This window comes from Heterodontus francisci, chromosome 38 (genome assembly GCF_036365525.1).
Source record: "Heterodontus francisci isolate sHetFra1 chromosome 38, sHetFra1.hap1, whole genome shotgun sequence".
In the NCBI taxonomy this organism is placed as follows: Eukaryota; Metazoa; Chordata; class Chondrichthyes; order Heterodontiformes; family Heterodontidae; genus Heterodontus; species Heterodontus francisci.
Genome location: NC_090408.1, coordinates 32,125,279 through 32,150,276, shown reverse-complemented (window position 1 = coordinate 32,150,276; position 24,998 = coordinate 32,125,279). Strand labels below are relative to the sequence as shown.

General features: G+C 43.4%; 1 protein-coding gene across 1 annotated transcript in view; it reads left to right on the top strand.

Annotated features, from left to right (window-relative positions):
- The window catches only part of LOC137352504 (NT-3 growth factor receptor-like), a 603,448-nt gene extending 599,308 nt beyond the window's left edge, over nt 1-4,140 (top strand). The window contains exon 17 of the mRNA XM_068018049.1: nt 472-4,140. Coding sequence (XP_067874150.1) covers nt 472-657 — 186 coding nt within the window. The 3' untranslated portion in view covers nt 658-4,140. The remainder of the gene's footprint in view (nt 1-471) is intronic.
- The last annotated feature ends 20,858 nt before the right edge of the window (nt 4,141-24,998 follow it).

The following is a 24,998-nucleotide window of genomic DNA, read 5'->3' as shown; positions in this document are numbered from 1 at the left end:
CCACTGGATTGAAAACACCAATCAGCCAGCTGGGAACATAAATCTAATTTTTTTTAAACTTGATCACCTTCTTTCTAATTGGTGTTAGAAGGACAGGACAGAGACAGAGACCGGTCAGTTACTGAGGAGTTGCAATCCAGCTAAATCAGAAAGGGAGTATTTGCAAAACAGAATGGCAGAAGTGACACATTCCACTGTAACCATTCTAATCAGGGCAGTCACCTCGAACAGCTTTCATCATTCCGTGAATAATGTGGTGCACAGACCCTGACAGTGAGTGGATCAGTGTAACTGCAGTCAGCCACTGTCAATGGCTGATTCAGAATCTGTAATGTATTCATACATTTTGCAGAACAAGCCTCCTAGGAGGCCGCCTGCAAATTTTGCCTTGCAGCAATCTCTGTTTAGAGCTCGACAGGAAAACTATTGGAGCTGATTGCAGAAACTAAAGGGGCATATGTTTAATTGCAGGTCATTGAATGTATCACACAAGGGCGCGTGCTGGAGAGGCCGAGAGTCTGTCCCAAGGAGGTATACGACATCATGCTGGGATGTTGGCACCGAGAACCTCAGCAGAGGCTAAGCATCAAAGACATTCATCGGATACTACAAGCTCTGGGCAAGACCTCTCCCATCTACCTGGATATTCTTGGCTAGTGGGCAAAGTGCACCAGCCCCTCCTGAATGTACTTTATCCCAACAGTAAACTACGGCTTCATTTGGGAAATCAAAAAGTGAAGTGCCTGCTGTATATAAAATGTACAGTTGTTTCTGAGGCAGTGTTCCTGGTACCTGTGCACAGAAAGCTGCTGCGACGGAACGGAAAAAGGAGTTTGGTTCCAAACAGAATCCCTCCAGACTGGTGAAACCGAGTCACTTTATCCTGACCCATTTTAAATTGGAGAGAGGCCTCTCTTTAAGAGAAGAGCAAAGTCCATCAAATTATTAGGATTCTCTAACCACCGAGCCCAGCTCAGACGAGGGTTCAAGCAAATTTCTCAACGTGATAAAGCCAACTTGCGATAAGGATGCAGTATCCGTTCCTGTATATTTCAGCGGGTTCATCTGGTGAGCAGGGCTGGTATGGAGCTGCACTCTCTTCAGGCTTTGTTACAGTGAATTCAGATTGGATCTGGAGCTAAAAGGAATCTGTCTCAAAGGCATTTGATCCGAGTTCACCGACAAAAGATCAACAATGTTTGGAACATTTTAAACCTGTTGAGGGCAATTGCCTGATTATTACAGGATCAGCAACGGATATTCCTACAAACTAGAGAAGTGCAGCAGGAGCGCTACTCCAGGGTCATTTGGGCTACTGAGCTGAAATACCCAGTGGTCAAAGGCAGGTGCCACGATGGTTTCTTATGTCCAACAAATTGCTTGGTGTAGATTGAATCTGGCTACTATTCTAGCCAGTTCCATGTACTTTTTGTCAACCAACTGTTATTTTAAAGTTGTTGTCAGCTACCTTGTGTGCTGCAGTTATGATGCTTTAAATAGACACCTGTATTATCCTTCTGTATATTTATACGCAGAAATGTTTTCATTTTGTTTTTATTTCCGGCCTATACACTCAGCAACCTTTTAAGAAAACATCAACTCCAATATTAATCATGTGGAGGCAGGACAAGCTCCCATACCATTCGCTTCCTGTGCCACAGTTCAAAGAGCAATGAGTCACGGACACGTGCTGATGCCTGTCTCAGGAGAGCAAAGCTGAGTGAAATCTAATCGTTGTTTCCTCTGAGTTATCAGTAAAGCGTTTGTAGACCTGATGTCTATCTGAAATGCTTGGAAATTTTCCCTGCAGTGGTGACTGGCCACACAGAACGAGCCTGCCAAGCAGATGGGACCAATCACCCAGTGCTCCTATCTACAACTGGCATTAATTCAGTTGGTCTTGCCTCCTCAGCCAATCACCTCTGCGGAGGAGAAAAGATATTGCGATCAACTTCAAGGAGTGTTGGTGGGTCAGACGGAAGTCGTCAGGTTAAGGATACCCCATTCTCCCAGTGAGATCAGAAGCAGGAGGTCCCCTTGGCATTAAAATAATATGGAGTGTGACTGGGCATGGCTACTGAAGAGCTGGCATCAGTACCCATCAGCTTAGTCAGTTTCTACTGGGGAAGAGAGGTAGATAATGGCGATGTGAGCTGAGGGAAGCCCTAGTTTGCACAAAGGCACCTTGCACCTCTTCCTGCTGACCAGTTGTTGGCAGCCTGGAGGTGAATGATTGATTGTTTTACTGGCTTTGGCTGCCTGGCATCCAGACTTGTGCCAACTGCAGATCTGTTCCATACTGAAAAGTGCAGAAAGCATGTAAAGAACCGTGTGCATATGTAAGAAATGGGAGTCCAGTGTGAACTTTAAACTTGCAAGAGTGTCACTGCTCTTCAGCCACATTGTATAATTTCCTGTTAATAGTTTTGTACCGAGCAATCTCAAATACTGTGCTCTGACAGACTCACTTAGCAAAGAACAAATGTCTGTGTGTAGATGGCACTCCTTGTGCAGAGAAAACCTGGAGAAGCCTGCATTATATCAAAGGAAATAGACGAACTTAGCACACCAGGCCTCCACTTCTTCAATCCCAAGCTACTTTCTTGCATTTAGAAAGTATTTAACTCCCTTGTCTTCAATTCTCATTCATACTGAAATGGAGAGAAGGTGAAACAGTTGCCCAAACAGGCCTGTCTGTACTATTCCCTTACAGACTTGGTAATTTACAAAAGTGGCAGATCAAACAATTGACCAAATGATGGAAGCACTGCTGACTATGATAAAATTTTGGAAGCCCAATCGGACAACAACACTGGGTACCAAATAATGGCAGGCAGCTCTGGACGCTTGATGTTATACACCTCTTAGCACCAACTCAAGAACATAAACTGAGGGCAGATTATGAGTGGCACTGAATCATTGTGTTCACAGTGCATATCATGGGACAGACAGAACCACACAGCCTGCAGACAGTGCACGCCCTATTCCCTGCCAGTCATTCCACTTGTTTTATGGGATGCTCACATTTCAGCATTACTCCGAAAGGAGCTGAAGTGTTGAAAAGCTGCAGGAAACACTCTGTTTTGGTGTTAACTTATTTCTTTGTGTTTTTAACTTACAGCCATCTTTAGTTTTGTTCGTCATGTTGCTTTTGGTGGAAGGGAATAGCACTCTTTATAATGTTTTGCTGCTTTGTATGAGCCATTTTCTTCTGTACCCCATGAACTTCCAGGTCTGAAAATGAGCTGGAAATTCCTGAAAATCAGGTGGTTAATATTTATCCAGTTATGGCACTTCACCCACTGAACAAAATCGTCATCCTGAGAGTTAAAATTACATTGGACCAGGACGGGCAGCAAAATCGAGGCTAGGACTGGCCCTGGCACCAATGCACTTAAATAAAAAAGGGGGTAAAAATGACTCCGGGCACTGTGTGTGTGTGTGTGTGTGGCATAATCATAAAAGGGTTTGTGGAACATTTCTCTTGTATCTCTTGCCAAGTGGTATTTTATGAACACATTTCCAATTTCATTAGAAATACCGAGCAGAGGAAATCTTCATCAATGCATTTACAATTTCACTACACACATGGCACCAGAAGCGTACCCCAAGAACTTCGGCCCAGCATTTGGGTACATTCTTTGGCACCATGGCTGAGGAACGGCAATGTGAGAGAGGGCGAGTGAGTGCTGCCAAGGCGATATCCAGTGTTTATTTCAAATCTCAGTCAACAAGGAGCAGCATACAATTCTCATCCCTCTTCTCACCTCTCCCCTAACTATGTCTCCCATTCAGAAGTCCCTTAGTGAATGGGGTAGTTTTTAAGTGACTGTGCAAAGTTCTGTGTAACTCAAGTATTTTATTTCTCTGGAAGTGCAATTCGCTGGAATGCTCATTCAAGTGTCATTAATTAAGGTCCCTGTTGTTCCATGTAGGCTGGTACCTGACAGCCTTTGCAGTTTAAAATATATTCCGTTGTCTGCCATCTGAGTGATTCTGTGTAAACCTGATGCTGATTAAAAGTGGAAAAGTCCAAGAAGGTTTTGCAAAATTCTGACTAAACCCAAAAAGGTACTTTTTCAATGCAGACACGCTGCTGATTTGGTTAAAAGGGTAACAAAACTGCAGATAAAATATCTGTTCAGACGTCATAAATGGGCCGGTCAGGTAGAGCAATCAGAAAGTGTCATAGATCTACAGCCCTGTGACACTCAGCTAGTCAGTACTTGGTAGCAGAACTCAAAAAATTGAGTAACTGTCCTGTAACTCTTTTCTAATCATTCTTAGTGTTTTAAACAAATCTCGGCCTTACAATTGAAACAGAACTCAATCACTCATGACAAGCACTAACCAGGGGCATTCCATGTCATGTCAGTCAATGTGAGAAAAAACTTTGTGACAGAAGGAATCTATGCTTCTTCACCACATGCCTAACGGGAGTATATTGCAGGATTACTTCTGTCAATAGAAAATCCAAGATAGCAGTTAGAACAGTAACATCTACCGAACCCTGTGAGCACTCGATAGCATTAGTGCTTGTTAGTTTGGTAGAAGCAGAGAACTCAAACTTCCGGCCACACTAGTAGTTCACGGGGGGGGGGTGGGGGGAGGTGTTATAAAGGGGACAGTAGTTTACACCAGCTAACTCTACATGTCATTATACAATGATAGTATCTTATAATAGCTCTGGCTCTAGCCGATTGTGCATTCCCCGTCCCCCCACCCCACCATTGGCAGCTGTGCCTTCAGCCTTTTAAGCTTCATGTTCTGGAATTCACTGCCTAACCCCCTCCCACTCTTCACTTCATTCTCCTCCTTTAAGGCCCTCCTTAAAACCCACCTCTCTGACCAAGCTTTTGGTTTCCCCATCTAATAGCTTTCGATTTCTCGGCTTCCAATTTTATCTGATTATGCCTCTGTGAAGCACCTTGGGACATTTTTCTACATCAAAGGCGCTATATAAATGCAAGCTGTTGTTGATAATGGTTTATGTGAGTGAAATGTAAAGTCATATGTGGGCATGAAACCATTACAATTTTTACTAGTTCTATTATCAGCCACATAATGACCATGTCAAATAAAGGCCTTCTGCTCCTCTTAACTTTCACACAGATCACTATTGCTCCGTCTTTTTGTCTGTGTGTGTGTCTCTCTTGCACTCTCTTAGCTGTGTATTTCTCCATCTCTCTTTCCAAATGGTTTGAAAATGAGGATACAGTTGAAGTCACTGTTCAGACCAGAGGGTTGCAGTGTGCTCAGTGGAAAGATACTCAGACAGTGCAGCAGGCCAATGACAGAGAGGTCAGTGTAAAAGAAAGCAAGACACTGCAAATGCTGAAAATCTGAAACAGAAGCCAAAAATGCTGACACCTTTCAGCCGGTCAGACAGCATCGATGGACAGATCAGAGAAGCTAAGGTTTTTAAATGTGGACCTTTTCAACAAAACAAAAGTCAGAGTGGGAATGGGAGGGGCAATTAAAGTGGCAAGTGTATTTGCTCTGAACTTAGCATATGTGCAGTTTACAGAGTAGTTTCCCCTACTTAGGCAGACCACATGCAGATTTACCAATCACCTCTGACCTGTCTGCAAGTGTCAGCCCTGAGCTACCTGTGGCTCATTTTCATACCTGTTTTAATTTCGCACTTGTCCACTATGCTTTCCACCTCTCCCATTTTCTTGCATTTCCTCAGGCCTCCCACTTGGCTATTTACACAGCCTTTGTCTCTTTAATGTCTCAATGTTTGTTTCTGTCACTTGACTGATATAATCACCCATATATTATATATAGTCCCCGTTCCCTTTTTTCTGCTTGTATTAATAAGCCTACCCGCCTTGTATCTTTCAGTTTTGAAGACAGATCTTTGCTTGAAATTTTAACTGCGATGTTCTCTCCATTGATGTTGACTGGCCTGCTGGGCACTTCCAGCGTTTTCTGTTCTTGCTTTCAAAAATGTTCAGCCAGAAGAGAGAGAATTGTAAACCTACTCGGGTCTGAACCATTCCTTGCACTGCATCAGAAAGTGAAAAAAATACAAACCCACAGCAGTGTCTGGAGTGTTGGACATTGATAATATTATTAGTTAAGTTTAGAAATTTCCTTTGCTTTACATGGGGCCACCTTTGCCTGGTTTTTGTTTGATGACGCTGGAGCAATCCAGTGTCTCCTCCTGGATTTTATTTAGAGAAGGCTGACTTGCTATTTACACAGCAACACTGAGGAACTGTAAATGGTCACGTTCCAGGCCTTCAGGTCCCAAGCATCCCTCCCACCTGGTTACGAAGGAAGCACTGAACCTCAGCACAGCCCCTGGGAGAAAGAGGAAGAAAATCTACACTTATTTAATCAACAAAGGAATGCATAATCATAAGTAATATCACAAGGGCCATCAGACTCCAACTGCAGCATTCATTGGCACTGTTCTAAATTACATCTCATCTTTCACACAATAAAGTTTTACTGTTACGAAATAAATTTGATTTACAGCCTATTGGAGATGGCAGATGGGTTTTAGCAATATCACTCAGTGAACTGATGGGCTTTTATTGGAGAATCCGGGAAAGCTGACATAACACTGTGTGTTGTGTAGATAGATCAATGTCGTGTGATGCAGCCGTACTTTGGCGGTCAAGGTTACCTCTATAACAGCAAAGGCCGCAGCAGCTCTGCAATTTTAAGATACCCAGCCACTACTGGATCCCCTTTAGAGCAAAATGCCCATTGTCTGAAGTGGATCAGGATTGAAGTGTTATTCCTGCTTTTTAACGTAAATTACTTCAGAAACAAAATCTGTGCTTTGGAATTAAAAGTCTTCTATCTATTTAGAAACATTTTAGTCTATTAGATTTAATGTTTCTATTGTTAATACCCTTTAAATGTAATCGCATTTATGACCTTCTTAAAGCTTTCAGTGACTGAGTGTCCTTGACTGTGTGTTTTAAATGTGTTATGTACATGGGCACATTAACTCACAGTGACAGAAGACAATGCTTCACTTACAGTCTGTGTGACAGCCTGCTAGGGTATGGCTTGGAGTGCAGTGCATGGGTGTGTTACACAGGACACTCCCGAACACTTTGGGGATGATTTTCCTGCCATCGCTTTGCTCTAACGAGGCAGTAAAGGCCTCAAGATGGGGTTGGTAGCTTTCCCTGCCCAAAAAACACTGGTGATGCAGCGGCTCCGTTTTGAAAAGGGCCTGATGCCAGGTGTCCAAAGCACTGGCCTGTTTCAGGCAATAGGCCCCTCTTATTAGGAAAATAGGGGTTCTACGATGTAAATTCCATGATGTAAATCCCACACCATTACCTCTGGAGCCCCCCCAAGAATCTATCCTTGGCCTCCTCCAATTTCTCATCTACATCCTGCTCCTCGGTGACATCACCTGAAAGCACAATGTTGGTTCTCACATGTACGCTGACAACACCCAGCTGTACCTCACCACCATCTCTCGATTCCTTCACTTGCTAAAACTATCAGACTTATCTGACATCCAGTACTGGATGAGCAGAAATTTCCTCTGTTACTACCGGGTGAGGAAGGAGTCTCAGGCTCCCCTCTTGCCTCTTTCCTGGTTTGGCCATAACAGGGTTTATCTTTAAAAAGTGATTTTAGCTTATCAGGAATCCTACTCACTGCTCTCTAATTGTAATTGCAAATGGACCAATCAGACAGGTTTTTATTAGGTTTAAACAAGAAAGATGTAAGTTTATTAGCCTTATCACTCTAACCTGGTTAAAATTACTAAAATACACGATGTCACCATGCTCACACGAGAGAAACACACACACAAATAGATATGGGGGGTGGACAAAGAATTGGAAGGGGGTTGGTTGTTGAAGTAGAATTGGCAATAAATGGAATTCAGTTACTGTCCTTTGTCTTTGAGGTAAAATCCTTGGTTGAGGTTGAGGTCTTGGAGTTCTCGCTGGGGCCCAGTGCACACTTTCAGACTTGCTTCTTTGGTACCAGAAGGCGGAAGAGGGTTTCAATTGTCTTCTCGGTGGTCGCCTGTGAAGTTCTGTAGTCTTGAGGTTTACGCTGCCACCGTGGCTATCCTGGAATTTTGCTGGAGAGAGAGACAGAGGAAGGGAGACCTTCATTCTCCTTTCTGTTCAGATCGCAGTCTCATTCCTCTCTGTGGGGGACAGTTCAAAAAGACCCAATCCGGCCAGCAGGTAGGTCATGTGACCATCTCTTTGTTTGAAATAGCAACTTCTTGGAGGGTTGCTGGATTTCAGAGTCTTCCAGACCAGCAGTGGGGAGGGTGTGTGGGGGTGGAGGGGGGGGGGGGGGGGGTGGGGAACAGCGGTGCTGGAGTTTTGGCTCTTAAAAAGTCAATGGCTCTCAATGTCTTTTGACCATCAATATTGACAAAACCCATCGCGCTAATTGAATCAGGGAGCATTCCCATTGTCTCTCTATTCAACTGTCTCTCAGAATGCAAATGTGCAACCATGTTTTCAGCCACTCAGTACTGTTTATTTAAAAAAAAAACAAGTTCTGTGCACTGTCCAGTAAAAGAAGAGTTCCAGTAGTGTCCCATATGACAAAATTAATGTTTCCATTTGGCAGGTGTGATTTCCGTCACACCTCCAATTAAATATTGGGAAGGCTAAAGCTATTGTTTTCAGTCCCTGCTCCAAACTCCATCCCCTAGCTAACAACTCCATCCCTCTCCCTGGCAACAGTCTGAGATTAAACCAGGCTGTTCACAATCTTAGTGTCACATTTGATCCAGAGATGAGCTCCTGACCTCATATTCACACCATCACTAAGACCACCTATTTCTACCCCTGTAACATCTCCTGACTTCGCCCCTGTCTCATTTCATCTGCTGCTGAAACCCTCATTCACGCCTTCATTACCTCTAGACTTGACTATTCTAATTTTAATGGCTGGTCTCCCACATTCTACTCTCCATAAAATTGAGATCATCCAAAACTCTGCTGCCCATGTCTTAACTCACACCAGGTACTGATCACCAATCACCCCTTTGCTCACTGGCCTACATTAGCTCCCCAAGCAATGCCTTGATTTTCAAATTCTCTTCCTTGTTTTCAAATCTCTCCATGGCTTCACCCCTCCCTATCTCTGTAATCTCCTCCAGCCACAACCCGGCATGATATCTGCATTTCTCTAATTCTGGGCTCTTGAGCATCCCCAATTTTAATCACCGCACCATTGGTGGCTGTGCCTTCAGTTGCCTAGACTTAATCTCTGAAATACCCTCCCTACACCTCTCGCCCCTCTACCTCACTTTCCTCCTTTAAGACAGTCCTTAAAAAACCTACCTCTTTGACCAAGCTTTTAGTCATCTGCCCTAATATTTCCTTATATGGCTCGGTGTCCTATCTTGTTTTATAATGTTCCTGTGAAGCACCTAGGGATGTTTTATTACGTTAAGGGAAGTATTAAATATATGATGTTGTTGTTGTTTGGTCAGAACCTCCACCGTGCCGATTCCAACCAGTTCCATTGGCAATTTGCTCCACCAGGCCCCAAAAATAATCTGGGGTGCTGTTGCCCCATTTTAACAGGGGCTTACTACATTTATAGAGCACCTTTCATGACCTCAAGACAGTCGATTAAATCCTTTTTGAAGTGTAGTCACTGTCACAATGTAGGAAATGCAGCAGCCAATTTGCACACACCAAGATCCCACAGCCAACCATGGAATAACTGGATAATTTGCTTTAGTGATGTTGGTTGAGAGATAAATATTGGCCAGGACACGAGGGAGAACTCTCCTGCTCTTTTGCAAAATTGTGCCAGGGAGTCTTTTGCATCAACCTGAGAGGGCAGATGTCTCAGTCAAATTACAGCACCTCTGACAGTGCAGCACTCCCTCAGTAGTGCTCTGGAGTGTCAACTTAGATTGCGTTCTCAAGTCTCGAGAGTGGGACTTGAACCTACGATCTTCTGACTCAGGGGCAAAAATGCTACTCACTGAACCACAGCTGACATTATAATGGACAGCAGGAAACATTACTGAGTCAAAGCAAAATTTCACACACAAAGTGAACCTTCCTTGCAAAGGAGAATTATGTTAATGAAGACATATGCCAAAATTCACTCCCCCAACTGTATAAAATGGACAAATTAGTAAATTAACTGTTTTAACGTAGTTAGATCTTTAAAGCTACATTTGTGTTCTGAAAATACATTGAAACGTTGTGTATGTTGTAGTGGAAACAGATTTTTAACTGCATTGTGCTCTCCGCATTAGGTTATTTTGATGTGGTGGCTGCCATTTTTGAAAATTTCTTTTTTTTCAAACCATCCTTTCTTTGAGTATTGCTTGGAGCCTGTACAAGAACGGAGGAGTTAACATAGCATATTTTGGCATGGCCATTTCTCCAGACTGCCAGTGCAGGTATTGCCCGAAACACAGGTGACAACCCCACAAATTCAGGGCTATAGAATCATAGAATGGTAACAACACAGAAGGAGGCCATTTAGCCCATACAGTCTGTGCTGGCTCTCTGCAAGAACAATTCAGCTAGTCCCACTCCCCTGCCCTTTCCCCATGCCCCTGCAAATTGTTTCTCTTCAGAAGTTTATCCAATTTCCTTTTGAAAGCCACCATTGAATCTGCTCCACCATCCTTTCAGGCAGTGCATTCCAAATCTCAACCACTGGCTGCATAAAAAAGTTTGTCCCCATGTTGCTTTAGGTTCTTTTCCCAATCACCTTAAATCTGTGCTCTCTGGTCCTGGACCCTGTCGCCAGTGGGAACAGTTTCTCTCTATCTGCTCTGTCTAGACCACTCCACCCCCACCCCCCCCCATGATTGTGAACACCTCAAGCAAATCTCCTCTCAACCTTCTCTTCTCCGCTATTTGTTTTCACGATCTACTCAGTCGCAGGCAACTGCCGGAAAGAAAGTACCTGCATTTCTGTAGCGTCTTTCACAACCTCCGAAATGTCCCAAACCATTGAAGTACTTTTGAAGTGAAGTCACTGAGTGTAACGTAGAAAACAGAGCAGAAAATTTACAGACAGCAAGCTCCCACAAACAACAGTGAAATCAGTGACAAAATTATCAGCTTTAGGTGTTGGTTCTGGGATAAATATTGGACCAGATTCCAGGGAGAACTCCCCCGCTCTTCTTCAAAGAGACATGGCATCATTTGCATCCACCTAAGAGGGATGACGGACCTTGGCTTAATGTCTCAACTGAAGCCAGATAAACACATAAGGGAGAAAAGAACAGAATATTATTCCAATGGGTTTACATGAAGAGGGATAGGAGGAGGCTTGTGTGGAGCATAAACACTGACCTGTGGGGCTGAATGGCCTGTTTCTATGCTGCAGATTCAATGTAAAACCATTGGCTGGTTCAAGAATAAGATCACAAACGTCGCAGCCAGCTCCTTAACTGAGGTTCTAAATCTGCAACAGTGATCCGTCCCCGCAAAAGAAGTCTCATTGATGGATGCTAATCAGATAATGGCCTAATAATTGTTCATTCACTCCTGAGTGCATAGTTTTGAAAGAAGTATTCAGTACTTTAAAAAGTTATCGAATCTCCATTTTGCAGCCCTGCCAAAGTTGAATTTTGTCCCCACAGACTAATTCTTATTAAGCAAACGCTAAATTTATCCAGAGGTCAGTAAAGAGGCTGCAGACATACTGGGCTGGATTTAGTCAATGCAGCGGGCTCCAGCCCAAAAGCGGGAGGGGGTGGGGGCGACCTCACTTCGATGGTCTGCAGGATCCAGGTCCACATCTTGCCGCCAGTGGCCAATTAATTGGCTGCAGCTGGGGACAACCATCTCTATTAAGGATGGCAGCAGCCCTCAGGAGCTGCCAGCAGCCCTCAGGAGCTGCCAGCCAATTGGAGGGCCAGCAGCTCAGCTCAGCACTACCAGGAGTGGCGGCCACTGCTGGGATTGCAGAAGACGCAGTGGATGGACGGCACCCTCTCAGCCAAGTAAGTGGCGTCTGAGGCAGCCGGCGAGGGTGGTGAGGGCAGGCAGCGCCATTGCTGCTGCGGTGGGGGGGGCCACTCCGTGGGCCAAAGAGTGCCCAAATAGGATAGCCCTCCCCAACCTGAGCCCGCTGAGAGGCCACCAGGCATTACCTAGCGGTCTCCCCACATGATAGAGGGCGCACTTGCCGCTGGTAAATGCCAGGGGCAATGGGAAAAGGCCCTTAATTGGCCACTTAAGTGGCTTAATTGGCCTTAGAGTGGGAGAGCCATCTGCCACATTGCCCACCACTGGCAAGATAACACGGTGGTGGGAAGATGACATGCATACCACACCCCATCTTCCATGCCATTGTACAGGCCCCCGCTCGCCTCCTAGCCCATCCCCATAGGGCTAGTAAAATCCAGGCCACTGGCTCTGATATTCAGTGATCCTGGAGGATTCATATTTTTTCTGTCAAGTGTGGTACATAAAGTTGAGTATGACACCTGAATAAAGGCAGACAGGAAATGCATACTGAGTATACCAGCTTACAATATTATTGATGCATAGCAAAAAATGTTTACAGAAAGTTCTTCACTTACTTTGTAGATGAAACACATGTGTGGGATTATTTTTATTCCCAACTTTGTTCAAGACTTGTGAATTTTCGACAAATAGGGGTGCAAGAGCAGTGGAACCTGGGGGTATATGTGCACAAGTCATTGAAGGTGGCAGGACAGGTTGAGAGAGCGGTTAATAAAGCATACAGTATCTTGGGCTTTAGTAATAGGGGCATAAAGGACAAGAGCAAGGTGGTTATGTTGAACTTGTATAAGACGCTAGTTCGGCCTCAGCTGGAGTATTACGTCCAGTTCTGAGCACCGCACTTTAGGAAAGATGCGAGGGCATTGGAAAGAGTCTTGAAAGGATTTATGAGAATGGTTCCAGGGATGAGGAACTTCAGGTATGAAGACAGATTGGAGAAGTCGGGACTCTTTTCCTTGGAGAAGAGAAGGCTGAGAGGAGATTTGATAGAGGTATTCAAAATCATGAGGGGCCTGGACAGAGTGGACAAGGAAATACTGTTCCTACTCGTGAAAGGATCAAGAACGAGAGGGCACAGATTTCAAGTGATTGGCAAAAGAAGCAAAAGCGACATGAGGAAAAACCGCAGCGAGTGGTTAGGATCTGGAATGCACTGCCTGAGAGTGTGGTGGAGGCAGGTTCAATCGAGGCATTCACATGGGAATTTGACTCATCTGAAAAGGAAGAATGTGCAGGGTTATGGGGGAAAAGGCAGGGGAATGGCAGTAGGTGAATTGCTCATTTGGAGAGCCAGTGCGGACATGATGGGCCGAAAGGCCTCCTTCTGCACTGTAACGATTCTGTGATTTATCAAACTGTGCCTGAGAATTCTTAGCTGGTTAGTGACATTAGGAGTTTTCTAAGGATGGCTCAGTGTTTGTCACACTTCTCAAGTTCGTTTTGTATCCAAATAATTTGTAGCAGATTTTCTTTTGAAGTGTATGTGGAGTCCAATGCCGCTGCCTCAGGTATCTTAATTGAGGCAGTTTGATTGGAACTCCATGTTCAAACTGTTCTCCTAGCCTTGAATTTTAAAAAAATAAGCAGCCACTATTGATTAGCTGATTGCACCACGGGGCTTGTGCTCCGTCCCTGCCAATCTACCTTGGTACATGCCCATAGGAGTGAGGAAGGTTATAGGTAGAATAACCAAATGGTCGCAAGCAAGAGCGAGATGAATATTTAATTGAAAGATGTTCAAGCAGCAGCGTGAAATGTAAAAGAAAAGCCGTCTCACTATTAGATTATAGATTTGATATCATTGCTGGGAAACCTCTTGCAGCTTCTACTTACACTCTGTTTTATGGAGCTGTTTCTTCTGGTGTGATTTCCCTCTTTGTGTTGGGGAGCACACTACAGGGCCATGAGAAGTTAGCATTGGTATCAGTATTACTGAGGGCTTAATAAGGATATGATGCAGTTCCTAAGCAGCATGCCAGGCTCTTTGATACCAAGTATTAATTCAAGATCAGGCCGACTCCTGTGTAAAACACATACTTGTTTTTCTGAAGTGCTTGCTGCCTCCAAGGCCGATTCACCTGATCCCTTTAATATTCCTCTCATGCTGTGTTTTTTTCTCTCCCTGAATTGACTGACGCAGCTGCCTCAGAGTTGTGGCGGAAATGTAGACATCGCTAGGATCACACTTGCACTGAAAAGGTCTGTTGTTGTGAGACAAGCCAACAAGTGGGCTGCAGCAGGCCCTGCATCTCAATGAGGTCAGAAGCTGGGAATGAAGAGAGCGCGGCTGAGTGAACACACTTCTCTTAATGACATGGTTGATGTGTATTGTCACAGACTGTAGAATAATTTCCCGGCCATTGCTCAGCGCCTCATGACCCTGGAATGCAGTGTAATTAGAACGGAATGGAATCACATTGCCACGATGAAAATGATATTAGACTGCAGCTTGAACAGTGGGAGGAGCTCCTGCAAAATGGAAAACATTGTACATTCTCCATTTGCTAATAAACCATGAGGATGGATGGCGGGGCAAGCACCCTTCCTCTGACAGCGAATGTTGCCCCTTGAGGTGCCCAGTGCTCTCTGCTGACATCTAATTCATCTTGTGATCTGGCACCGTGACAGGAGAATGATATCATTTGCTAAAGATGGTTGTCACGTGCTGGTGGTCTGACTTTTATTTCCCACATCTTCACTTATAGACAAGCCATTTAATAAGAACAAGTGAACAGCTTCACTTTCAAAAGAATGGACGTTGTTAAAGTCAATCACAGCCTGAATAAAACATGAAATTTAAAAAATGTTGAAGATTTCCTGAGAATGCGTATCACTGAGGAACTGCAGATTTGGTACTGGGGATATTACAGAGCATGCTTGGCACGTGACACAGACACACACAGAGTTTAGACAAAGTATCAAGCACTGGGAAAGTTGTGACATGGATTCGGTAGAAAAAGCAACAACAAAAAAATCCTTCATTTCTTAAAGGCAGGGTAAGATTGAGTGCTGTGTTAAGACTTCAGATGGAGCATTGCCCTGAAGCAATTTCAGAGCTGTCAGGAAATCCGACATCTAGATTAACCTTTGTGCAGTAAGTCTCAGAGAGTGACTCATTGTGATGCATGTGCTATCTCTTGTCTAAACCCTCACTGTAACCCTCGCTGTCCCAAGTTGGCCTGTCTGTCAATCTCTCGCTGTCTGAGGGGACCTGCGGAGAAGACAGCCCCACTTTTCTGTGCACCTGACCTCACAGGACAAGCTTTAGCAGGGAGAGGCAGAAAGGGAACTGCTCACTACAGCTTTCTGTCACAGTGACCTGAGGTTCAATTCTTCATCAGGGAGAGAATCTTAAAGGGGCAGCAGTGTTCCATTCCATGTTATTGAGTATCTGGCAATGATTTGTGTTAAGATCTCTTTAAATTAACATGAATCATTTCTGAAGTGCTGTGAATCCAGCCTCCCTCAGTTCCTGCTCCATCTGCTGGTATTTATTCTCCCCATTCTGTTACATGGGATAATTTTATTTGGGATTTGCTGTTAAATAAACCCTTACTTTGGACAGATCACATCTCTGCACATTTTACAGCTCTTTTTCTTCAGACATTTCCCTTCTGTCACCAATGTTTGACTTAAACCCACAAAATTTGAATTGGAACAGAATTCCAATTTACATTTCATATATTACCAAACTGTTGAACTATTCAGTGACGAATGGGCAGAAAAGGGTTATTCAACAACCCTTCAAACTGTTTGCTGAGTAACAGAGACAGGTTACCCACTAAACAGACGGACTCTTCGTTGAGTAACATACAGAGGTGGGTTACTTTACAGACAAGACAACTATTGTCTTCCTTAGCTCAACTGGTTCCAATTGAAAAAAAAAATCTAAGGGGGAAAAAGCACTTTGCAGAGCTCCCTTGAGCTTTCCAAATTATTTATTTCCAGAAATGTAAATGGGATGTTCTGGAATATAGTCAATGCCACCTCCTGAGTGAACACTCTGTGAACTGTGCACTGTTCCTGTAAAATAAATCCTTTTACCTGAATACTGTAGAGAGCCTGTCACATACACGCATCTTTGCTAGCTTCTTTCATTTTTAGAACACTGATCGTCTAGATCCCGCCTGAGAATTGGGGATTTGAGAGGGAACAGGGCACTTGGAGGCAGAGATTGCTTCCTGATCCTTGGAAGTGATGAACTGCAGTGACACGAGCTGTCTGATTTCTGGTTTCAACCTCTCCCCAGCGGGTATCCCATTCCTGGGTGCTGCCCCATTCAGCTGCCTCGCAGCACAATGATTTAGTGCATCAAACAGAGGCTGGCTTTTGACAGGCAGGGACTTTGGGTGGAGGGGCAGAGAGCTGACACAGTAGTAACTAACCAAGACAGGCTTCATGAAAGTTAGAGTCCAGTAATTAATATGAAACATTGTTAATTACTGACTAATGCAGGGGCTGAAAGCACAGATTCTCTCGGGATTGTCACTAAAGGGATGGAAAACTGGCCAAGATGAATGTGTTAGTAGCATTAAACTACAGGGTTTAGCACTATACCAAGTTTCTGCCTATTGCTTAATGTGTTGTTACGACCAGGTGAGAAAGGTGTCTAGGGAGTTCATTTCAGCCTTCACCTGTTCTTACTGTAACAGGGTTTTATTTTTTAACACACTGTATTTTGAGCTCCCCTTTGGTGAATCCTTATTCACCGCTTTCCAATTATAAGGCAAAGAAATGAGCACAAACAGGCCTTCTTAGGTTTAAAGAAGAGTGGAATTTATTAAACTTAAACTCTAATTCGGTTAACGCCTACAAATACACAGCGCGCCCACTCTAGTATGCGATATGTGATACACACATGCAGATAGGGACAAAGAAGAGCAGAAGAAAAATAAAGTGGAGAGTTTTGAGACAATATCTGAAGAGTTTCTTGTTACTGTGCTTCGAGCTCACTGTAGTCATTTTGCAGGTAGTTCTTGCTTGTAGGTAATTCTTGCTTTTCATTGGGGCCCAGTATTATTCTTAAACCTTGTTCACTGAAGGAGACTTTTCTCTCTTGGGGTTCATAGGTCTTCAATGGATTCTGAAGCTGGTGAGAAAGAGGTGGGAGCAGGTAGGGGGAGAGGAGGTCTTCAGTCCAGGAGCCAAGAGCTTTCTGACTTCAAACACTGTTTCTCCAATTTAAAACTCTCAGTTCAAAACTTTGCAACAGCCAGTTAGTCATATGACTAAACTGGTCTGACCATGTCCGTTCTGTGTATTGGGTGTAGGGACTGGTTCCTTTGTTCCACCACTGTCTGCTGGTATGCAAAAATATCTTTCCGGCTAGGGGCCTGGTAATTCCTTGTAATAGGCCCTGTTTTCTTCCCAGCAAAAATTTGATGTTTAATATCCATGTGGCAAAATTAATGTGCCTCATTCTTGGCAGGTGGGGGCCTGCATAACAATGTGATCAATTAAGTCTTGTTATTTGTTGCTACCACTAATTATGCTGTTTTCCATTGACTGCAATAAATGCACCAACTGCAACTCTGCAGTGCTCCTATTGAGTCAAAGGCACCCTCGCAGCCTCCTGGATTGTGTCACTCAGAGTGCCCATAGCTATGAAGTGTGTGCCTTTGAAGGAAAAGCAGCCACTATGCTGGCAGCTCATGAATGGAGCATCTGTAGCTTGTGTTTGTAATGGCTGGCATTTATTGGACCTTCCAGTTCAGATTGGAGAAACCTTCCTCAACTGCCTTCGCCCTGTCATGCAAGTGGCTAAAGACCAGTGGTACAGGTCCATCCAGATCTTGCTGGACGGAACTCCCCATTGGAGTCAAATGAAACAGACATACCATGCAAATAGCCCAGCATCTTTAGATGTGCTTTGACACAACTAGCCCTCCACTCAATGCTTCGCTGAGACCTGCTCTGAGAACAGTCCCTCACCAATAGCACCTTTACCATCAAGGGGAGCATCCTTCCGTACGTCCATAGTCTGTGAACCGGGTGATTCAGTGCTGCGAAAGTTCATGGGGGAGAGGGATGATCTTCTGACCGCTCTTCCTCTTATGTTGGGGATGCCCAGTGACCAAATGTACAAACCCTTTGTCAGCTATAAGAAACACAGGATAATGCAGAGCATGTTCAATGTCCTGTGCAGTGGTAGCACCACTTCCTGTGTGCCCGTTAATATATCTGCGCACTGATGACACCTCTTTCTTGTGTGCATGTTAATACAGCTGTATAGTGATGGCATGTTTGCTGTATACCTGTCTTTTGCCTGCATGTTTTGATGTATATAGACATGCACACATCTTTTTATCATGGAACCCATAGCACAGAAGGAGGTCCTAATGCCTATGCTCGTACTGGGTCTTCAACTGAAGCTGTCCTCTAATCCCATTGCCCTAACCTTTCCTTGAATCTCCAAGAAGGGTCTTGTGGCTAACAAACTACACCAGACTATTAATGGATATCTGGACCTCTCTTTCGCCCAAAAGGCTGTAGATGCTGGACCAATTGAAAGTTGCAAGACAGATTGCTGGATTTTTGTTATGTAAGGGTCAAGGGATATGGAGCAACAGCAAGTACATGGAGTTGAGGTACAGATCAGCCATGATCTAATTAAATGGTGGAACGGACTGGAGGGGCTGAATGGCCTGCTCCTGTTCCTAATGTAACAGAGTCATCGCCCCTAATTTCCCCTCCAATTCCACTTCTAGCTCTGCTATTATAACCCAGCTTGGCCTAGAAAAAGTAAAATATTCTGTTTTATTTGATAGTGGTGACAAAGGATGGAATACTGTTGGATGGGTTTCATCTGCCCAGGTAGAAATGTGAAATCCTTTCAAATTACATGTGCTTTTCATAAACATACAGCATACCTATTCAGTCACACTAAGCTATGAACAGGAGTGGGTATACATACTTATTTTCCATGTATACCTCCATCTACATTTCCAGTGAACCCCCTGTGTTGTGGGATAACCTTAAGAAGGGACTACCTTAAGAAGCTGTAAGATCACCATAGAACACAAGAACACAAGAAATAGGCCCATCGAGCCTGCTTTGCCATTTAAAACAATCATGGCTAATCTTAGGATTCACCTCCACTTTTCCGCCTGCTCGCCATACTCCTTGATTCCCTGAGAGACCAAAAATCTGTCTATTCCAGCCTTAAATGTATTCAACGATGGAGCATCCACAACTCTCTGGGGTAGAGAATTCCAAAGATTTACAACCCTTTGAGTGAAGTAATTTCTCCTCATCTCAGTCCTCAATGATCGGCCCCTTATCCTGAGACTGTATCCCTGTGTTTTAGATTCCCCGACCAGCGGAAATAATCTCTGAGTGTCTACCCTATCCAGCCCCTTTAGAATCTTATACGTTTCAATGAGATCACCTCTCATTCTTCTAAACTCCAGAGAATACAGACGCAATTTACTTAGTCTCTTATCCCAGGGACCAATCTGGTGAACCTTTGCTGCACTGCCTCCAATGCAAGTATATCCTTTCTTAAATGTGGAGACCAAAACTGCAACAGTATTCCAGTATTACATTATACATTCCAGATGTGCTCTCACTATAACCCTGTACAATTGTAGCAATACTTCCTTATTCCTGTACTCCAATCCCCTTGTAATGATAGCCAACATGCCATTTGCCTTTCTAATTGCTTTCTGTACCTGCATGTCAACTTTCTGCATTCCTTGTACAAGCACACCCAAGTGTCTTTGAACATCGACACTTACAAGTTGCATACCTTTTAAAAAATATTCTGCTTTTCTATTCTTATGACCAAAGTGCATAACTTCACACTTCCCTACATTATACTCCTTCTGCCATCTTGTTGCCCACTCACTTAATCTGTCTATATCTCTTTGCAGCCTCTCTGTGTCCTCCCCACAGCCTACCTTTCCACCTACCTTTGTATCATCAGCAAACTTAAATACATTAATATCTGTCTCTTCGTCTAAGTGATTAATATAGATTGTAAATAGCTGAGGCCCCAGCATTGATCCTTGCATCACTCCACTATTTACTGCCTGCCAACTTGAAAATGCCCTGTTTATGCCCACTCGTTGCTGCCTGTCTGTTAACCAATCATCTATCCATGCTAATATATTACCCCCAACTCCATGAGTTTAACCTTTAGTGTGGCACCTTATCGAATGCCTTTTGGAAATCCAGGTATACTACATCTACTGGTTCCCCTTTATCTATCCTACTAGTTACATCCTCAAAAACCTCTAATAAATCTTTAAAACAGGATTTCCCTTCAGTAAAACCATGTTGACTTATCCTAATCATACTGTGCTTTTCTAAGTGATGTCGTGTCAAACATATCCAGGCAATTGTGGGCAGATCCTGACAGGGTGAGAGGTGTTTAGATCTAGCTCGTGCAGTAACTATTTGTATCCATATGTTCCAGTTCAGTTATAATAAAACCCACATTTTATTGGGATATTACTTTCAGCCCTGTGAGTCTTATGACAGATCACACACCAAAGGGACAAGTAATATTATATGGTGGCAGCATTGGGATATATTTTGTCTGAAGAGCACCAAATATCACATTGTTGCAATGTTTGATTTTTCCTGAAGAGCAGATCAAGTGAGAAAACAAAGAAATGCAGGCTGCCTACCTGAGTGGCTGAAGATCCAGCAGGAGTTGAAACTCTGTAAGTACAGCAGGCAATTTTCCAAGAGATCAGAGTTTTTACCTGTCTGGCAGTGGGTCAAAATTTTTTTAAAGCAGTAGCTAAAGCCATTACTGTTTTAGCTTTCCTAGTTTTGTTTTTGCTGCATAGGTGAAACCTAAACTGAAAAGAGAGGAAAGGGCCTATCAGCAGCACTGGAGGTCCAGCACAAAGTAAAAGACTGGTCGTGGCAGCTGCTAGTACGGCAAACTGCAGAGGCTGCTTAAAATAAACCTCTCTCATTCAGTTTTAAAAAATGACAGCTCATTGTTTACACAGCTGTTCATTTGAAAAAAAACTATGAACTGATCTTGGCTTGACAGAAAAAACAAGCTGTGCAAACAACAGACTGTAGTCTCACTCTTAAAAGACACTGTTCTGCAAAGACAAATCTGTCTTAAAAGGGGGAAAAAAGAAGTGTGCCTGTGAAAAATACAACCTGTTAAAGTCCTAAATTGATTGAAAACCATTGTCATAATATTTTTTTTTAGATATCCAGTTATGAACTGGAAGGTGTCGGATATAGCATTTGCATTTAAACTATTCCAACAGCAAGCAGAGCTGTGTTTCCTGGACCAAGAAGTGAGTAAACCAGCGAAACAAGCTACCAAACTTTGGCTTGCACTGGGCAATAAGGGTTTGCAAAGGCTCAATACCTCTGGATTGTCAACCGTGAATCTTAAGGACCCTAGCAAGATCTGGACATTCCTGGAGCAACAACTGAAGGTAAAGCTAAATTTCCGAGGACATGGGCTTGAGCATATGACTTCACGGCAAAGGCAAAATGAGTCCATTGACCAGTTTGCTGCAAGGTGCCAAGAAAAAGCTCAGTATTGCAGCTTTGCAGATATCAAATTGTCAGAATGGGTTGTAGAGCTAGTAAACGTGTCTATCTCACTAGAGGTCTTTCAAAAAGACCTGCGAGAAAAGAAGAAGGGGCACACCATAGATGCACTACTTAATGATGGAAGGAAATTTGAAGCCATAATATCTGGGCACCAACAGTTACATGTGTTGGGGGCGGCTACAACAATTGGTATGGTAACCAAGGCTAAGATGTCTGCTAAGCCTTGTGGCAAATGTGGCCTGACTCACCCAATTTGCAGTCGTCCGGCTTACCAGGACCTGTGCAAAGCTTGTGGCATGCAAGGATATTGGGCAATGCAGTGCCGAAGGCCGAGCTCAGATACTGCACACAGGAATGGTGGCAGAACACATTCTGAGAGGATGTCTGCAAGAAGAGTGGCAAACACAACAGGAGATATGCCAACGCACAACATAAACCCAAGCAGCTACATACATCAGGTCAACAGGAACACAGATTGTTCGGAGGACATGGATGAACTGTGCACCTGTGCGAACAGTGAGCAAGCATTTCACATAGTTAATTTGAATCAACATGTCAATGTTATTACGAATTCTGAGGCATTCGCCATTATCGGGATTATATGTCCACAGAAGAGTGACAAGCATAAGCCCAGGGTAAAAATCGGCATTGCAGCAAGTGCAAATATTCCTTCCATCTGTAGGACATCGACTTAAAAATTGGGAATCAATGGTGCAGTGCTGCACAGCTAGGCTGACTGCCTACAATGGCTCTCCAATCAAGTGCATTGGAATGATAACCTTACAGTGCAGCTATGGGAGCTCCGAATGGCTGCCACAAATGTTTTGCATTGTAGACAGTTTGCCGAGCTTTACAAATTGTCACAATACATGAAGTCAGGAACACACCGAAGATGGTAGAAAATATCCAGATCGAGCATATTGGGTCAGTCCATGTAAAGGATGACACAAGGACTGGGACTCTTGGCATGAAGAGGGGATATGACCGGGACTCTCTCCTCGGGTTTCAGTTCATTGCAGCAAGTATCAGGAGGCCAGAGGGATTGCAGGTGATTGGCTATGTTGCCAGTCATCACTTTTCTGAGCTTTCCAAATGAGGGAAGAGATTCACAATAACCAGATCGGGATGAATAAGCAGGCCTCCTCTATGTTTGAGAGAGTGTTATATTTGCTTCCCTGTAAATAATGTTTTAGAAATATAGGAGCAGGAGTAGACCATTCAGCCTATCGAGCCTGCCCCGCCATTCAATACGATCATGGCTGATCATCCACTTCAATGCCTTTTTCCCACACTATCCCCATATCCCTTTATGTTATTAGTATTTAGAAATCTGTCAATTTCTGCTATAAACATACTCAATGACTGAGCTTCCACAGCCCTCTGGGGTAGAGAATTCCAAAGATTCACAACCCTCTGAGTAAAGAAATTTCTCTTTATCTCAGTCCTAAGTGGCTTCCCCTTATTTTGAAATCGTTTTGTTTAATAACGTATAGTTATTCTGAACCATAACATTACTGTGTATTCTACATATGTTTTTATCTTTGGAAAAAAAGGGGGATGTTGTGGGGTGACCTTAATAAGGGACTACCTTAAGAAGAGACCACCTTAAGAAGCTGCAAATGAAGATCACCAGAGGAAGTGATGTCTTATCACAGGTGCCCAGGCAGTAGAGGTGGAGCCCGACAGAGTGAGATGTGTTCAGATCTAGCTCGTGCAGTAACTATTCATATCTATATGTTCCAGTTCAGTTGTAATAAACACCTATGTTTTATTGGGACATTACTTGTAGTCCTGTGAGTCTTCCAACAGATTATACACCAAAGGGACAAGTAATATTACAACCTGGACTATTTGTAGCTTATTTGTATATTTATTTCAATCACCTCACCATATTTGCAGTCTGGGTTAAGACGGTTAAAAGGGGAGCATGTTGGAACACATACGAACACATATATAATTGAAAATTACTATTCATAATTAACTTTCTAGCCTTTCTTTAAGATGGGATACATTGCATTCCTTATTCTAAGTCAATGGATTTTATGGTGTTCCTGTGGACCTTGAAGGGTTATTGAGTTGGTGGAGGAAAATCAGAGATTTGATCTGCTGCCAAGAGCCAAGCCATTAGGCATGAGGAAGATCATTGATTGAAGAGATCAGTCATATTTTCTATAATTTGAGTAATGATTGACGTTGGCCTGTTCAGCATTTCTGATCTTACCCATCATCTTTATCTATTTAGTGAAACATGTGTATGAATTTGTTCAATGGCTGTTGTGTATGAGAGCGATGGAGTGCCAGTACTGACTTTATAAGCTGACATTGTCGATAGATAGCTATTTTTAGATGAAGAGCAATTCAGACTTTTCAGTCTTATCCTTGGAGTTTCAGTGTTTAATCTTTTGAAGCGCTGAGGACTCTGCTTGCTATATGTCACGGCATCATAAATATGTGCATTTGAATGCAGTTACAATATGGCTATGTAATGCTGGCTTAATTTGCCTCCAGTCCTTGCTCTATTAAATGTATTTACTTCCTCTCACTTTAATCGAACATTGTTGTCTACAGTTTCGCAGGAACTTGTATGAATGTTAAAGTATGGGGAAGTTAAGGCTGGAGCAATGTGTCCCTGCTGCAAAGGGTTGCTTTCAAACAATGTGCATAGAAAGCGAAGAGCTGTTAGCTTGTAACCAGCTGCAACATTCAGGGCAGTAGAGTTGCTTGAAACTGGCAGTAGGGGCTAGGAATATGTAGAGGGAGCCTCCTTAAAAAGAAGTTAGGCAGGAGAAGAGGCCTTCTGTGATTGACCTACACAAGACCTGCTTAATTCTGTCCCTTTCTCCCTCAGTTATTCAGCACATTACATCCGTATCTGTACCTGATAGATGTTTGGGATGGAAATACTAACCTGATTCCTGTAAATAAAGTTTGCTCACAAAATCCACATCTAGCTCGATGCTTTTTGCCATTTTAAGACAGAATCTTGCACGTAGCTGCTCTGAAACACATACCCAATAAATAGACCTCTTCCTCTTGTCCTCTTCCCCTTGCAGTTAAACATGAGAACCACAGCAATCTTTTACTCCCTCCAGCTCCCCCTCCCCATTTCACCCTAAAGTTTGTGTCTTTTCTGCTCTGAACTGATCACTTTGAGGTTTCCACTGACTATTATTTAGAAGGTGAGGTACAGCTGAAAAACTCCAGAGCACTTCATCTCGGAGGCAAGTGTAAGATGGGTCTGACCAACGCTGTATTTGTGCCCAACCTATCCAAGGTTCAGTTCAACTATTTTGCAGAATAAGTTTCCATGGGATGGTACTTGAAGACTTTCAGTGCTCAATGTTAAACAATCTTAACATTAGAATTAATTTAGGATGAATAACCCAAGAAATTTACTAATAGGAAAAGTTCATGAGGTCCCTTCTTGAGTGACTTCATTCCCTCAGTTCCTTCTGTCTCATGCACCAAGTGCCTAGTCTCAACACACAAGTCTTTCACACTATCTCA